Consider the following 18,745-nt stretch of genomic DNA (forward strand, 5'->3'; position numbering starts at 1 on the left):
TCACATGGAAAGTCTGGCAGAGACAGACCATCCATGTAGGTGGATACCACATCATTGTAGGTGCATGATCAAAGCAAAGCAACACCAGCAAACCTGGACAGCTGAAATTTGGAGAGGTTTTGAAATATATTAATTGGGCTAGAGGAGAATTTCTACCACGGTCAAAGACTTGAAAACCTAATAATTTCTAGCCCAAGAACTGAATCTAGATTTCACGAGTCTCTGTCCAGTGCCTTAACTACAAGACCATTTTTTTCTCCCTTAAACTTGTGGATTTTACAAGCCAGGCAGAAACAAGCCAAACACAACTTTCACTCAAAATACTTGACTGTAATTTAAAGCCAGCGAAGTGATTTAGCTGTTCTATATCAGGTGAGCTACAGTGAAATCCTGACCCACGTTTTTAAAAAGTGCATTAAACAAAGCCACAAATGCAAACCAAAAAATCTGAAAGTATAATTTGCACTTGCAGTTCAACAGTTCACACTTGCAGCAGGTCAATAGTTCAGAGTGCATGTTCTGCCATATGGATCAAAAATATATAATGTAAAAATATTGCTCAAACACATCAGACCAGAGACATATCATACACAGATTAGAGGAGCAGTGGGTCTGGGATGAGGAAGGAGCTATGGGGCCTCCTCTGCTCCTCTTTCTTCACTTCAAACACCAGGCTGAGCATTCTCTATTGACTCAAGCATAATGCTGCTGCGCTCTTGTTCATTTTGGGAGGCAAATGCAATGGATTGTTCCTCTCTCCAGCCATCACATGGGAGTTCACAGCTCCTGCACTGTTATGTGGATGCATCCATCACAGGCAAAGGGCAGCTTGGCCCCATCATGTGTCAAAACGGTAGCTAAAAAAAAAAATCTGCTTCCCTAAAACCATAATTACATTTTTCTGACCCAATTCACTTTGGATTGTTGCTAAGAAATACTGTTAAGATAGCACACCAGATGAAATTATTCTTGCCATAATGACTCACTAGTCCAAGGCAGAGTTATAAGTGAGGCAGAGTTATTTTTTGTGGGGCTGGTGGATAAGAGCATCATCCACTTTTACAGGAAATACGTACACTCCATCAAGATCAATCCAGTGCACTATGTATTCTAGAGAGCACTGAAAGAATTCACATTTACTCTTTTGAACATTGTTTCCTAGCTGTTGATGAATCTTATCCAAATTCCTTACATGTTCTCAGTAATTTATTCTATTGACCAGGATGCTCTCTAAGTAGTACTGTTTCGCTAGACTATGTTGTAAATTTGTTTCTTTGCCCTTTGGCATGTAACAAGAGCAGAGACAATGCTGACACTGAAGCCACATCCAACCTTGAGGAGAACAGATGTGCTCATGAGACAGAGAAGCGACAAAGGAGGAAAGAAAGGGCACAGCAGTCCAGACAACAACTATGTCTCCTCCAAGATTACACCTGTCTCTTCTATTGGACAATCTGCAGGGCACACATTGGGCTTCTCAGACACTTAAAAACTCACCAATGAAACCCCTTGACTGAGGAAGAAGATTACAGCAGAACAGACTTTTTAAGTGTGTTTATTGTTAGGAACTACTTTGCCTCTTGCATAATCATATGCAAGTATGAACTGAAATGCTTGTCTCCAGCCAGGGTGGAGAGCAAGGCTTTGCTATGTGGTACAGCATACTGACTGGCATGCAAAAAGGTACTCAGTTACCTTGAAATATCCATGGGTCTTCACCTTCCCATCTTTACTAACAAAGGGCATAACTCAGACATTTATGTGAAAGGGTGAACCTGTGGGAAGCCACTTTAGAGTCAACAGCTGCAGTGTTGTTAGATGAACAAAATGTGCATGACACAGTACAGTAGACCTACTTGCCATATATGCAGAAATAATTTGGATGTGGGCCAGTATTTGTTAAAATAATAGATAGTATGTGTTGACATCAATCAACTGTGGTCTACACGATCAATCTAGGATACACTCCCTTCACTGGTACACAAAGCCACTTGTTAAGGAAGCCATTTAGCAGCACTATTGTTTGCCTTAATATTGAAACAATTAGCAACTGCTATTAGGAGCAATAATGAGGGTTGAATACACAGTGCACATTTAGGTGGGTACTATTGTTTGAGAATGAGCAAAGCAAAGCAGCACTGGCAAACCTAGATATGGTAGTTGAAATTTGGAAAGGTTTTGAAATATATTAATTGGGCTAGAGGAGAACTTCTACCACGGTCAAAGACTTGAAAACCTACTAATTTCTAGCCCTGGAATTTTAAATGGGTCCTTACAGAACTGACTTACTTGGGCATTAGGTTAAACAGGGCTGTAAGTAACATAATTAAGGATAATATGAATCCAATTATCCTGAATATGTTGGAAGACTTTAGATGCTGGAATAAATTAAATCTTAATCTCTGGGGAAGGATTAGTGTGATGAGTACAACTCCATAGTTTAATTGTCACGCAGATGCTTCAGGGAAATATGTTTCCAAAACAAGGAGAACAGATTTGGATTTTATATAGAGGAGTGTAAACCAAAGGCTAAAGGATAAATTACAGTGATAGTCACAGCTCAGAGTTGAGAAAAAGGCTCCAGTAGGTGCTCCAGGACTCAGTGTGATGAAAGGAGCCAATGGGTGCTGCTGATGTTCAGCATCTCTGTTTAGGTACTTAACTTTAGGGCCTCATGTTTGCACATTTTGATTTATGAATTGGCAAAGGCTACAGAAAGACTCCATATCAGAGCTGGATTAGTGCTTTGTTCTCAGTTGCTTGCGAAGGCCTGGTCTACACTACAGACTTACTTCTGTATAACTACATCACTCAGGGACATGAATAATCCACATGCCTAAGCGAGGTAGTTATACTGACCTAAGTGCTGGAGTAGAGAATGCTATGTTGGTGGGAGAGACTGTCCCGCTGACATAGCGACTGCCTGTCAGGGAGGCAGATTAACTAGCCATGGGAGAAGCTTAGTGCTGAGAGTGTCTTCATTAAAGGGTTACAGTGGTACAGCTCCCCTCTTTTCATCTAGAAGTCACGTTAGCTGCTCAGCAGAGGAGCTGGCTCAGCCTCATGCAGTTGATTGGTAGGGAGCTTATAATGGACGGGGTAGCATTGCTCCAATATATGTGAACTCACCTGGGGTCTTCTAAAACACTCAAGGCTCCAGGGCTATGCTTTTTCTGGACTTCGAAGGACAAACGTGGAAAGACAGTGGCTGTGAGGAGAATGTGATTTTTAGGGAATAAATGAGATGTTTTCAACCCTAAGCAACCCATTTCCAGCTATTTACATCTCCAAAGGTATGTTCACAAGAAAAGAACTGGAAAACTATTTTTCTTAAAAATAAATGAAAGCCAAGTTTTACCCATACATTGCTAGTTCCATGCTGTGACGCTGGCTGACCAGGTCATGCTAGTGTATTCAAGACCATTAACGAGTGTAGATCAAAGTAATAGTTAGATGTATAAATGTGTATTCAGATGTTTAAATTTCATAAAATGAATTGTTTTCACTTATCTGTTCCTGTAATATTGTAATAGAAAACATATACATGGGAAATAGTCCCGTAACTAAATAACTCATCAGTCACCAAAGAAGGCTTAAGGATTGTTAATGAAGGAGTTTATCAGAAAAGGTGCTAATTCTAAAACACACAGCCATTGTGGGGATGATCTGAGGTCAGAGACTCAAAGTGCATTCCTCACTCCCATCAAAGAAAAACTCCTATGTGTGGAGACACTGTCAGCTTGCTGTCTGTGTGAAGAGACTATAAATATGAATTCAAAAAAAATCCTTTATCTCTGGACTGTTTGGAATCTAACAGGGCAGAATAACTGCATGAGAAGATAGAGATCACCAGAGTTATTCTGGGTAGCCCTGTAAGTCTTTCAGGAAACTTGCAGTTTATTACATCATTGCCATCATTTGAAGTTACAAACTGTGATTCAACTGTTATAAGATTTTACTCGCTGTAACCTCTCAATAACTCCCATTCTTTTTTTATCTAGCTAATAAATCTTTAGTTAGTTTACAATAGAATTGGCTGCCAGCCTTCTCTTTGGTGTAAGATCTGGAGTACCAACTGATCTGAGTAAGTGGCTGGTCCCTTGGGACTGGGAGCAACCTGACGTGGTGTGATTTTTGGTTTAAGTGACCATTATCACAAAGTCCAGTTTGTCTGGATGGCAAGATAGGCTGGAGAGTCTAAGGGGCTGTACCTCCATGGTAAGATAGGTATAGAGATCCACGAATTCACATTTGTTACTGGGTTGGTGAAAGCTAATTATAGAACACACACCCAGTTTGGGGCGTCTGCCCTGGTTTTCTGACAGTTTGCCCTATGGCAGGCACTCCCAGTTGTGAGCTATTCCAGACAGCTATTCCAATTACTCTTTCAAGTTGGTTAAAGGAGCCTCTGGGTCCAATATTACCTTATCCTATGACTGTACTTGGGGAATATACAGCAGCTATCGAACACCTGCAGCTGGAACATGTCAGCTGACTGGGACTCATGGGGCTTGGGCTACAGGGCTGTTTAACGGCAGTGTAGATGTTTGGGCTGGGGCTCCTGGACCCCATGAAAGGGGAGGGTGCCAGAGCCCAAACATCTACATCACAATTAAACAGACCTATAACTGAACCCCATGAACCTGAGTCAGCTGACATGGACGAGCTGCGGATGTTTAATTGCAGTGTAGACATACCCAGGAAGTAGTGTCAGGGTGGCAATTTGTGGTCTGGGAGAGAATCTGAGCCATGCACTCTATCTGGGACAGAATAACAATTTCCCACAACTACCCTCAGGGTTCTCTCAAAATAGGAATAGAGCAACAAAATTCACCACCACCAAGGCCTACAAGCTAATCCACCAGAACTCCTGATCGATCAGCAGTATCAAATGCTGCTGAAAGATCTAAATTAATTGGTATGAACATTTTATCTTTGCTATTTGCTAGCAGATAACCAGTAAATGTAACCGGTCCAGATTCTACCCCATTGCTGAGACTCTGATCCAATAGACCAACATGAAGAAAATCTGAATATTCAAGAAACTAACAAGTTGCCTCACCACAACCTTCTCAATGACATTGCTCCAAAATAGAAAACTGGATACCAGTCAATAAGACAGATCGTCAGAATCAAGAGTTGGTTTTCTGAGCAAATGACATGCAAACCAGGATCCAATCACCTTGACTAAACCACAGGCAAGATCAAAGGAACCTTGGAAACATGCTACATTTCCAGAGAGGAAATCAGTTAAGCAACTCCAGGGCTGGAAGGAGAAGGTTAACAAAACCTGGGGCAATATCTAGTGTATGGGAGACTAAGACTATTCCACTTCTCCACACTTAGTACACCTGATCAAACATTATATTGCTGAAAATCTGTTGTAACCTAGGTCTACATGCTTGGTATGATACTGAATAATGTCACACCCTTAACGAGTGTCAGAGACTATCAAGGACCTTAGATCCCAGGGAGCAAGGGGAAATAGACATGGCACCATAGGCGCTGGGTCTCTGATATACTTGGCCAGAAAAAAAGGACAGAAAAGAACAAGAAATGTGAAGGACAAGACTGACACTCTCAAGAATAGCAAGATGTTTCCTACTTCTTGCAACACCATTGATTGTAGTTATCTGGATTACCCTTTGCTCAGTTTATTGTGCATACAATTTCTTCTGTTTTAATTTGATTTTCTCTGTATACTCTTAAATCTTGTTTTATTGCAACCTTTGTGATTTTAGACTGTCTGGAAATTTCAAGTAATCCATATTAAAGGAGTTAACCTTCAACTTTTAAGTGAGGCAGTGAAGGACGGGTGCCTGAAGCCTATTCTTGCTCAAAATTTTTGGTCAAAAAAAGACAACGGGCTCATCTACACTACGAGTGCTTTATGGCATATCTATACCAACTATAGCTATGCCGACAAAGCCCTCTAGTGCAGACACTGGTTATACTGAAAAGGAAGTCATTTGCTGGTACAATTAAACTGCCTTCCCAAAAAACATAAGCCATGCGAGCAGAAGAATCCTTTTGCTGGTATAACTGCACCTACGCTAGGGTTTTTGCTGGCACAGCTATGCTGGTGCAGGAGGTGTAATTTTTTTCACACTCTTAGCTGACACAGCTATGCCAGTAAAGTTTGCCATGAAGATTAAGCCTAAGGGATTGTCGCCCAAAAAGTTTGTCACTGCTCGGGATGTGCCTAGGGACGATAGCTGAGAAGAGTGTTTAAAGGGCATTAGGATTCTCTCTTACCTTACACTAAAATAAATCCACAGAATTACCAGATTCTGAGAAGTCAGACAAACCACACAGAGCACCCAACCACTAATAATTTTCAAAAACAATTCAGTTCAACTCCTAGTAATTTTTTCTGACCCAGACACTGGGAAAGAATAAACTCACACTTAATGAACCAAACTCTGGGAAATGAAAGCTACACAACTTTAAAATGCTCCTTTGAGGTATGTACTCATCTAGATTGTTTATGTTTGAAAGACCATTATGCTGGAGATTTAAAAGGGGAGATAAAGATGATAATGTACAGTTTGGAGATGTAAAAGCATATATGCATATCAAAAGAAAATATTCAGTGCTCCAAGATGGATTATAGAAGTAATTTTGTAGCTTCCCCCAGACCTGTGGGTATTAAATTACACTAAAGAGAGAAATTGGTACATCCTCTACAAACAAAATGTGGATAAATTAGCATTAAGAACAGCTAGAAAAATCATATTAGGACACTGGAAAAGTGAATCAAATAGCTGTATTGCAGAATGGACATGAACCTTATCAAGTTTAGCAACACACTAGGGAGTATTTCAGAAGCTTCTGAGATGGGTTGTTCTGCATATAGACTACTCATATCATACATTCAGGCAGAAATACAGTGTAAGGTGAAAGGGAATTGCTTACTTTGGAACAAATTTTTAGAAAGGCAAGAATAAAATTTACATGCCACCTGTTTTCTTTTTATTAATTATTTTAAGTGTGAAAATATTAATAACTAGGAATTTTAAACATATGTACATTCACTGCTTCTTTTTCAGAGTGCATATACATATATATGCGTTGGTATAGATGAACATATGACATCTATGTAACTAGCACCTATATATCTGGTTAATGAGGTTACTTACTCTCACATCTTAAGCACTAACGATTACATAAGCATACTCTCCACACATCACAAACCACTATATAGGGTGGGACACAGGCACCAACTCTGTGGATGCTCTGGGGCTCAAGCTCCCACCGAAAAAACATAGGGGTCGCTCAGCACCCGAAGGGCCGGAATAATCTTTAGTAGGTCCTGCCCCCTGCTCCACCTATGCTCCACCCTAAAGTCCTGCCTCTTCCCCCATTATCCCGGCCCCACTCAGCCTCTTTCCCTCTCGCACAGAGGGGAAGGGGCAGAGAGGAGCACCCACCAGCAAAAACAAAAGCCAGTGCCTGTGGGCTAAGAGAAGACAAACATACTGCACTGCACACAAGACTTAAATACTACAATATATGGAATATAGTAGTAAAGTACTAAACATGGTAATACTCAACATCTGAAGTGAGATTCTGTGTTGTCCCTCTTATGAGGAGTTGCATAGAACTTGCAGCCCAGGGACGAGGACTAAAGTAGCTTTGAATTACCCATGTGCCCTCCTGATCCTGTTAGGAAATTGAAAGACCCTAACTTTGATAGCCCTGAGGGCCAGTCAGCTTCTAGGGTCTTCTGTATGAGCCATAGCAATGCCCAGAATCCCCACAGCATTGTCTCATACAACCATGCCCCTATTACTACAGGCATAACCTGTATGTCAGTGGTTCTCAGATTTGCCACTCAGCCCCAGGCCCTGCCACCCCCCCTGCCTTCCCCCCCAAGTCTCACTCCCGCCCCCCAAACCCTCCCCTCCCCACCTCTTCCCATCCTCTGCTCACTCCATCTCCCATCACTCCTATGCTCGATCTGCCCAACCCTCGCTCACTTTCACCAGGCTGGGGCAGGGGGTTGGGTGCAGGAGGGAGTGCAGGCTCTGGGAGAGAGTTTGGGTGTGGGAAGGGGTGCAGGCTCTGGGAAGGTGTTTGGGTGCGGGAAGGGGTGACGGGTGCAGGCTCCAGCCAGGCAGCACTTACCTTGGTTGGCTCCCGAAAGCAACTGGCACATCTTTCTGGCAGCAGCTCCTAGGCAGGCGAGCCAGGAGGTCTCCGCGCACTGCCCCTACCCAAAAGCACTTCCCTCACAGTTCCTACTGGCTGCAGTTCCCAGCCAATGGGAGCTGCGGAGCCAGTGCTCAGAGAGGGGGCAGCATGTAGACACTCCCTACCCCCCGCCTTACCCCCAGGGGCTGCAAAGACGTGCCTTCTGCTTCCGGGAGCAGCACGGAGCCAGGGTAGGGCAGGCAGGGAGCCTGCCTAAGCCCAGCTGTGCAGCCGGACTGGGATCAAAGAGCCAAAAAATAAAATATGAGCAATGTATCTAGAGAAACAATATGACTAAATTAAACACAGGCATAGGACAAGTGCAGAGTCCTGCATTTAGGATGGAAGAATCCCATGCACTGCTACAGGCTGGGGATCGACTGGCTAAACGGCAGTTCTGCAAAAAAGGACCTGGGACTTACAGTGGAAGAGAAGCTGGATATGAGTTAACAGTATGCTCTTGTTGCCAAGAAGGCTAATGGCATATTGGGCTGCATTAGCAGAAATATTGCCAGCAGATCGAGGGAAGAGATTATTCTCCTCTATTTGGCACTGATGAGGCCACACCTGAAGTACTGTATCCAGTTTTGGGCCCCCCACTACAGAAAGGATGTGGACAAATTGGAGAGAGTCCAGCAGAGGGCAATGAAAATGATTAGGGGGCTGGGGCACATGACTTATGAGAACAGGCTGAGGGAACTGGGCTTATTTAGTCTGCAGAAGGATGAGGGGGGATTTGATAGCAGCCTTCAACTACCAGAAGGTGGGTTCCAAAGAGGATGGAGCTAGGCTGTTCTCAGTGGTGACAGATGACTGAACAAGGAGCAAAGGGTCGTAAGTTGCAGTGGGGGAGATTTAGTTTGGATATTAGGAAATACTATTTCACTAGGAGGGTGGTGAAGAATGGGTTACTTAGGGAAGTGGTGGAATCTCCATCCTTAAAGGTTTTTAAGGCCTGGCTTGACAAAACCCTGTCTGGGATGATTTAGTTGGGGTTGGTCCTGCTTTGAGCAGGGGTTGGACTAGATGACCTCCTGAGGTCTCTTCCAACCTTAATCTTCTATGATTCTATAATAAGGGTGCTTCATTGTTTGTCTAAGGAAGAATGATATTCTGACCATGAACTGAAAGGGAGAGAATAAGAAGCATGTTTTACATTTATCTGAAGAAATACAGCAAGTTTATCTATCCCCAGTAATTTAGCTTATTATTCTTTGAACGCTGGCTGTAAAACTGCTGTATGTAAATATATAAACCTTTCCCATAACCCAATTTGCCATATCTGGGTTCTCTTGCAACGCAACCTATTCATAGTGATATATACTACTCTGCCCTATAGAAATAAAGAAAAACAAAAAACAAAATAGAGATCTACCTATGGATCTCCATCACAGGAACATTTCACTCTAGGCAAGTAAGACATATGTATACACTCTTCCGCTATGCAAAAGTGCCAACAACAGCAGAATACCTCTGTGATCATCCCTAACAATACTGACTTACATTTTTTACTGTGCATTCCATGGGAAAGATCCCAAAGTGCTTTAAAAATCACTGAAGTTCTGTCATCTCCTTAGAAAATGTAGTAATACTCAGCAATACTACAGAACAATTCGGGAAGGTAAGTGAGCCATGCCTTATTCATCTGAACCTGGAGGAATATTTAGGTAAGCAAAACATAATAACCCAAATATGAACTTGGCCAGGACACCTGGGTTAAAGACCTTAGTCTGTAAAAAGCACTATGGAACCTTTAATGACTCCAGGCAGTCAGGACTTTGGCTTTATATCTCATCTAAAAATGGGCACTTTCAACAAAACAGTACTCAGGGCTCTTAGCTCACTATTGATTCAGAGGGAAGATGGCCACCTACTGAATTACCAATACAACTTCTTGCAGTGCATGGATTTTCACTGAGGTACTGGCCAGATCTGACATTGTTTAGTTTATGGAAATTGAAGAGATCACAGACTAATATTGTATGGCTGCAGGCAACTCAAGCTTTATTAGCAGTGAAAAGAAACTTTGAAGTGTCACACTATAGTTAAATTAGAACAGAATGTTGTTTAACTGTATATGCACTAGTACTTTAAATAGTCAAGGTTGCTCACAGCACTATACAGCATTCTAGTGGCAATGTAGAACACTAAGGATGGAATGCTGGCTCCAGTGAAGTCAATGGGGCTTGGATTTCACTCAGAGTGATGAACTGTAATTAGGTCTGCACACATTCATGTGGGAAGGTGCATGCTAAAAGGGGCTAAAAGGAAAGAAAGAGCACTCCCACTCCTCTCCCAGGCTGGGGAAAGCAGTTTTTCTCCAAAACTTCTTTTCCTACTTAGCTGGTACAGTAGTTGGTTGTTTCAATCTACTATATCCAGTGGGTGCAAGGATTACCTTTCCCTGCAACCCAGTACGCCTCTGCAAGGAATAATCCTAGTTCCACCCCTTGTCCAGGCTAGTACTGGCAGTGGTACCAACGTCCCAAAAGTAGGTGGAGAGGAGTATGTAGGGGAGGGAACATTGCCATTCTTTCAAAAGATATAGCTGGGGCAAACCTGGCCTGCATTCCTTAGTGTATTCATGGCTGAGTCTAGTAATACACCTCTGGGAGTCCCAGCTGATTCAAAGCACCTCTGTGCTGCGGTCTATTGCAACCAGCAGCTTAAAGCCAAACTCTGGCCATAAATATGTCAGTAAACAGAACAACCAATAGTCTTAGATATAGCTTTTATATAAACTTTGACCTAAAGGTGTTTGGCTGAGAGCAGGAGTGTTCCCAAGGATATCAAGTATTTTAAAGTCTGACGAGCTCCAGTTCTTACACTTCTCTTTACTCTTTGACTACAGATGTAGTCTTGAATTTAAAAGAGATGAGATTCCATTCCCTTATGTTGTAAACAAATCATTATTGAATCAGCATCGTATTATTTAATCTAATTATGTAACTACGCAAATAGCACTAAAATACTATTTAAATTTGGAACTTTTAAACAGAACCACAAACCTTCCATGTGGCATAATCATCATCACACAGAAAAATCCTTCTATGATGGATTACCAAAAAATATACTGGAAAATATAACAGTAATATATCAGAGAGAAAAAATCCTGAAGCTTGAAGATGTTTTCCATTACAAATTAAAGACACCTCTAGGGTTATTTTAAAAAAACCCCAACAATATCAAACCTAGTTCATTAGTGAAATAGGGAAAAGATTATTAATCTCTAAAGTGTTATCTTGAACTTGCTGCAAAATTGAACACGACTCTGAAGACTTGGAAATACCCTACGGCAATTATTGATCAAGAGTGAGGAGAGTGCTACAGACAGTGCTTATGCGCCATACTGGAGGTGGGGGGGGGGCGGAAGTGAGGAGAAAAGAAAGGAAAGGTGGCAGCAATTAAAGTGTGTTAAAAATTTTAACTTCAAAACACGCACATCCTCTGGGAAATTAAATGCAAGAATTGTTACAGGACTTTATACTAAGTTAGATATCTACGGGAAAATATACCTGGCTAGATTGAATGCATCATCGATCAAACCTGCTCGATTACTGATAGAGATAACCTGTGAGGAGAAAACCAGAAAAATGGAACCATTTAGGATGATAAAAGCAGTGCCATGGTTTGTACAGCTCACACATCAAAGCAGATCCTAAACACGAAACTAGGAGCTTACCTCATGGTTCCTCATTAGTTGGTCAGTTAACAACCTCCAATTCCTTACATCATAGTTAACCCGAAAATAGCCAGTTTGATTGATGTTCCCCAGCAACCAGCTTGTCTCGTCTAAAGCAGCAATTCTGTGATGTTCTGGAACCAAAGAATAATGTAAGGAAAAGATTATATTTTTTTAATTTGAAAAGGATTTAACATTGTAAAAGAACATGTTTTACTTATTTTTCCTTAAACGGAATACTTGTGGGAGTAAAACAATTATTTCAATTTACATAATCTTCATAAAAAGCAACAAAGAGTCCTGTGGCACCTTATAGACTAACAGACGTATTGGAGCATAAGCTTTTATGGGTGAATACCCACTTCGTCAGACGCACGTATTCACCCACGAAAGCTTATGCTCCAATATGTCTGTTAGTCTATAAGGTGCCACAGGCCTCTTTGTTGCTTTTTACAGATCCAGACTAACATGGCTATCCCTCTGATACTTGACATAAACTTCATAAATCACTAGTAAAATATTTAAAAGAATAGATGTACACTAATGACACAGTTAATTTGGTGGGATAATTATAATTTTCATCATGCGTTCTACCTCAAGTAATATAAAGAAGCAACCCAGTTTGGACCCTGATCTTCCAACTCAACCTGCACCTATGAGGATGCAGTTACAGAATCAGGACCTTGGAGAGGCATTTTTTTCAAGATATCCTTAATTAAATGCCTGGGAAATCAATTGCTACTTCAAGACTTGGGGCCTGATTCCAATCTCCCTACCTAAGTTTTACACCAGCGTAACTCTGTTGATTTGAAGGGAGTTATTTCTGGTTTACACTAGTGAAAGTGAGATCAGAATCAAGCCTTTGGTTTATAGCTAATTCCTAAATAGTTTTGTGCATAAGCAATGGGAGCAGGTCCTTTAGTCTCAGGTTTCTAACTGAAAGTGTTTCCAGCAGTTTTGTTTGTAGCCACTAGTCACTGAAAAGATCTTTTCATTTTAACCAGTTAATCTTACACTCTGTGTGTTTTTATTTTCATTCCTTTTTAAATTTTCAGCAACAATTTAGGTCTAATCCCATGAACACTTCTGCAAGTATTTAACATTGTTTTCAAGGTAACTACTCATGTGCTTGAAGCATTCATATAAACATCTGCAGGACAAACACATTCCATATTCTAAATTTCTTTAACTTCAGTAAGATTGCAAGGAATGCAGGATCAAACCCCAAGTGTCTCACAAAGAATGCCTTAATTTAGTAAATTATTTTGATTCAACTAATTATTTTCTTTAAACTAGGATTTGCTCGAAAATCAAAAGGTGGTTTTTTTTAAATTATTGCCACACAAAGAACTGTAAGGTAATTTAGCTTGTATGCTCTTGATCAAAGTTACAGCCTAATATTTGTTTTTCTTGTCATCTTTTTTAAAAAGAAAACTACATGCAAACTTCGCTTGGACATAGTTCCAATGGAAACCTGATCAGTGTAGCTGAACTATATAAAATTAATGAAATAATGAAGTGAAATGCAAATAAATATGGTTTGATAAATCACATATGCCATCTAATGCTAGATACATTGACATACTAGACTACCTGGTTTTCACGTATGGCATTTTTTGTAAAAAGTAATTAGTGAGAAAGTAAAAAGAGATTAAAACAATGGGTGTAGGGTACATGTGACACCTCCATCTTAACTATAATTCCAGTAGCACATGATAAGATATATGGCAATAATCAAAATTTTAAGGTGCAGCAATACAGACCACAAAACCCCTGATTCTACAAACACGGAGCACATATGCAACTTTATGTATACTTGCAGTTCTGTTATACATATGAGTTCAGTTAAATGTTTGCAGGACCAAAGCCTCCATAAATTACTTCAACACAGTTCTGTCACTGATAAAGTATTTCTAATATTGACATTTTTTAAAAACACTTTTTTGGAAGTTGCAAAAACTTATCCAATTCCCTACTTGTTATTTCTCTGCTAAGGCTTATCTAAACTTGCACTAGTTTAAACAAACTAGTTTAATTTAAACAGTTTATATAAACTGGTGAAAACTCCTGTGAGGGCACAAGTATATTGGTATAAAACTGTTTACATCATTTTGGCTTATCCTGCAAATTTATGAGGGCAACCACGCCACTATAAGCTAGGTTTAAATTGATTAAAGAGTTTCAACGCCCAAAGTTTCACCAAGTTAGCAAGACTGGCTTAAAAAATCACACTTTTATTTAAACCAATTCAATTTTATGTGTAAACAGACTAACTCCTTAATTATACAGTAATATAGCGAGGAACAAATGTGACAGCTTTGGACAAGAGTAAAGGACACATTAACTCCTTACTCTTGTATGTTTCAGTTACCCATTGACCATACCTATCCTTATTAACACAACCATGGCTGGCACAGAAGAGGATGCAGAGGGACTCTGTATCCAGTCAAGACACATGAAGATACCTGGCATAACAGGAAACTGATTGAAATAAGATCTCCACGCTTAAGATATGATCTTAAAATTATGTTCTTCTCTCTGCAGAGAAGCTACCAGGATTACTGCAAGGAGGAGAGGTTATGGGTATGATTAAGGGTTACAGATGCTGGTGTTCTCTCCCACATGTCAACTGATGGTGCAGAACAGTGGTGGGAGGGCTGTTTGTCTGCAATGGACCCACTCATTGCGAGTTTTAGCTTTGTTTTGTACTTCAGAGGTGACATAAGCCAGTATTGAGCTCATCATGCTTTTTAGTAAATGAAAATTCAATATGGCTACTTTTACTGGTTATATTTGTTTCTGTGTATGAGTTTTCTATTAGTAATTGTGCTTTAATTGCTGCAATATTTGAATATAATGACTCGTAAATGGTTAATTCATACTATTAAATTAAATCTAAAACACCTTCCAAATTGGCAAATGATCCAAAATTAGTTATGAACCAATCTTGTCCAATAACCTGCTATAACTAAGTGCAGACTATCTGGGTAAGGTAGGTTCTGATAAAATAAAGGGAACAAATATATACACTTCCTTCTAATAAAAGGAGTTTCACTTGTAGCTTTTTGTCACAAACTATGTAAGCTATTTATGTCACATGACCTGATACAAAAAGATACCTGCCAGTCCAAGCTGACTACTTCATAATATCCTCCTCCATAAAAATCAGTTGTAGGATATGTCATACAGAGATTGCTCTGATACAAAACAGCAGTATTTTTTCAAAAACTGAAAATATTATCCCTGCTTTCAGTCAGTTTTAACTACAATCATAACTTTTTTTTTCATAAGGCCATTGATATGTGACCTTTTCAAGCAAAAGGGGACAGGAATCTTTCCATGCCATCTCAGCTCAAACAAGCAAGTGGTTATTGTAAAGGGTTGTCTGATGCATGTACTTCACATAATTCCATATAATTTACTGGAATCTGATGTCTGAGCCTGTGTATATTCTCATGAATTTCTATACACAAAGTTTTCCTTTTCCCTCATTATCTGGTGGCTATGTGCAACTGAAAACCACTATACACATAGGCAATATCCTCACTTGTCAAAAATATATTTATTAGACTATCACAGTAGCAACACTACAGTCCAGGAGAAGGTGGCATCCCTTTCTAAACACTATATTCAATTATTCATAAATTTCTCAAAAGATATTCTTTCTGGGCAGAAATAGCTCATTACTGATTGCAAAGATTGATTTTTAAGTTCAGACTAAACTATATAGTTATTTTTGAGTTTTAGGGAAATAAAAAAATGCATCCTACTTTTTTTCCTTTACGAATATTGTTCAGTAGGTATTTTCACTCTGATTGGTCAAAAAATATTTTTGCTTTGAAACTATAAATTTGGCACATACATACTGGAGTCTTATGAAGAATTGGTTAACTCAGGCAGAGTGAAGAGGTCTTAAAGTTGGGGTTAATTACATTTGCATTCACTGTATACTACTCTTGCAGTGGAAAGAGTCCTTAAAGCGGCCTTAGTGATAGGCCTAGGGGAGACAAGGCAGATTGTTAACATATTAAGTTAAAGACTATGGGAAAGTGAAGGTTAACCTTTACCTGCTAAACTCTTGTTAAAACCTGAGGTCACCTTGTCTTCATTAGATGAGATCTTGCAGGCCTGATCACTTGAGGTTCTGACCTCTTACTCTCAAGGTTCTGAGTGGCCTCAACTCCCATGGAGATCAGTAGTTACAGATTTTGGGCACCTTGCAGGGGGAACTCAGCATCTTGCAAGATCACATCCATGCATCGAGCATCCATCTGGAAGGAAGTGCATTGATGCTGACAAACATATGGGCCCTGTCTACAAGCCGTTTTTATAATGATTTAACTATTTTGGTTAGAAGTGTCATTTTTCTACATAAATGGTTAAATTAGCATGGAATAAAGCAATTTTATGCTAGTATTGCTTATTCCCATTCCCCTCATGAATAGCAATACCAGTATAAGGCACATTTATACCACTTAGGGATGGTTGACAAGTTTCAGACACTTTTTTCCATTAAAAAAAAATGTTTTGGCAATATGAAGATGTTTTGCAGGAACATCTCAGTTTCAACAAAATTTTTCTAAATTTTTGGTGGGAAAATTTCAAACCAAAACAAGTCAAATGAAATATTTTATTTATATATGATTTGAGTATTATTTTGATTGGATTTGCCATTCTGTTTCAATTCAGTGTGGTAAAAAGTTGTTTCTGCACCATATATTTTCATCGGATGAGTGTATCCATTAACACTCTCAGGGTGTGGTACTGATCCATTTTATCCACATGTGGCATCATACAGTAAGAGCAGCAACTCTGTTAGTGTCCTGGCTCAGTTGTTGGGATAGAGGGAGAGCTGTGATTGTGACTGAACGTACATCTTTGGTGAAAGGAAGCAGGGATTTCCAGGTACTGTGACTCCCTGACCCCCACAGTTGCTGGGTACTGCAGTGAAGCAGGACATATTCATTGATTTTGCCTCACTAATCCTGCCTTTCTCTCCCTGTTCGGACAGATGAAAAGAAAGTGGAAGCAATTCAGGTTAGACTCAGCAGCTGTCAATGCTGCTCCACTAGAGGCAATACTGCACCATCCCTCACATGGCTTCCAATCTGAGAGCTCTGTTAGTGGCACCAGCAGACCCACGGGCGGCATGTATAAGAGGCCTGAGGAAACTAAGCCTCCCCAAAATAGGCTAGCCATGCAGGAAGGTTAATGCCATGGATGCGGCACAGGTAATCTCCCTTGGGGGTGCGCCGTCCCGCTATCTTTGAAATGCTGGAAGTGAAGTTATCTAGAAGTGTGGGGCACCACAGGTGCCTGGACCGTGGCCCTACCCATGCTCCCTCTTGAGGCCCCGCCCTTGCTCCACCTCTTCCCCCTAGATGCCCCCTGCCTGCCACTCACTCCTTTCTGCAGCGGAGAGGAATGTGTGGCCGGGCAGACCTTGGGGGAAGAAGTGGAGTGGAGGGTAGGGTCTTGGGGGTGAGGCCACAGGCCAGGCACCAGTGCCCCCCCTGCACTTTCTAGGGAGCTTCTGGTGCTCACGTGTAAGCCTCACCAAACAGAAGACTCACACGACACCTATGAGCAGACCCTGGCACGAGGCTGCACAGAAGCAGCACTCTTCTATGCAGCAGTTTAGGGTGGGAAAAGAAAAACCAGCTCTTGAGATGTGGTTTGCTCAGTGGTGAAACAGTTGTGGAAGCTCAGCATCATGAACCCAAGGAAGTGAAGGGAGGGAACCAGATTGCCATGGGGAGTCAGCAGCCTAATATCATAATATCATAATGCCACTATGCAGACAGCTCCTCCAGAGAGGAATATTGCCCTGGGGCACAATCAAAAGCTCAGGGGGCAGGAAGTGGTAATGATTAAGAAGAGGTGGAATTTAGCATAGCTTCAGTTAGTTTTGTATCTCCTCCTGAATGGCCTGAGGTTGATTCTGCTTTAGAGGCTGACCCCAGCAGGCTATTGCCCAAGCACCAGCAGCTACAGCTCCCTCTAAAATCTTGCTCCATTATTTCCTCTCTAAAAAGGATGTGGTTATTAGTCATGGCTCCCATGTGTGGGAAAGATCACTGCCCCCATATGGACATAGTTTTGGTGGGAATACTGGGAAGAAAGTGTTCCCACAATACATTTGTCTCAGCAACCACTATCAATAATTGAATAGTCCCAGTCTTTTAAATCTCTCCTCATATGGAAGCTGTTCCATGCTCTTAATCATTTTTGTTGCCCTGGTCAGTACCATTTCCATTTTTAATATATCTTTTTTTAAGATGCAGAGACCAGAACTGCATGCAGTATTCAAAGTGTGGGTGTATCATGGCTTTACATAGTGGCATTACGATATTTTCTGTTTTATCATCCAAACCTTTTCTAATAGTTCCTACCATTCCATTAGATTTTTTGACTGTTGCTAAATATTAAGCGGATGTTTTCAGAGAACTATTCATGATGACTCCAAGATCTCTTTCTTGAGTGGTAGCAGCTAATTTAAACCCCATCGTTTTGTATGTATCACTGGGATTATGTTTTCCAATATGCATTACTTTGTATTTATCAGCACTGAATTTCATCTGCCATTTTGCTGTTCAGTCTCCTAGTTTTGTGATATCCCTATTTAATTATTCACAGTGTGCTTTGTACTTAATTATCCTGAGTAATTTTATATCATCTGCAAAATTTTCAAACTCACTGTTTACCCCTTTTTCAAGATCATTTATGAATATTTTAAACAGCACTCATCTCAGTACAGATCCCTGGTGGACAGAGTTATTTACCTCTTTCTATTCTCAAAACTGACTATTTATTCCTACCCTTTGTTTCCTATCTTTAATCAGTTACAGATCCATGGTAGGACCTTCCCTC

General features: G+C 40.6%; 1 protein-coding gene across 1 annotated transcript in view; it reads right to left on the reverse strand.

The window, feature by feature from the left end:
- The window catches only part of TRHDE (thyrotropin releasing hormone degrading enzyme), a 330,847-nt gene that overhangs the window by 59,480 nt on the left and 252,622 nt on the right, over positions 1-18,745 (reverse strand). The window contains 2 exon segments of the mRNA XM_030548722.1: positions 11,709-11,764; positions 11,876-12,009. Coding sequence (XP_030404582.1) covers positions 11,709-11,764; positions 11,876-12,009 — 190 coding nt within the window.

Source organism: Gopherus evgoodei, chromosome 1 (genome assembly GCF_007399415.2).
Source record: "Gopherus evgoodei ecotype Sinaloan lineage chromosome 1, rGopEvg1_v1.p, whole genome shotgun sequence".
Taxonomy (NCBI): Eukaryota; Metazoa; Chordata; order Testudines; family Testudinidae; genus Gopherus; species Gopherus evgoodei.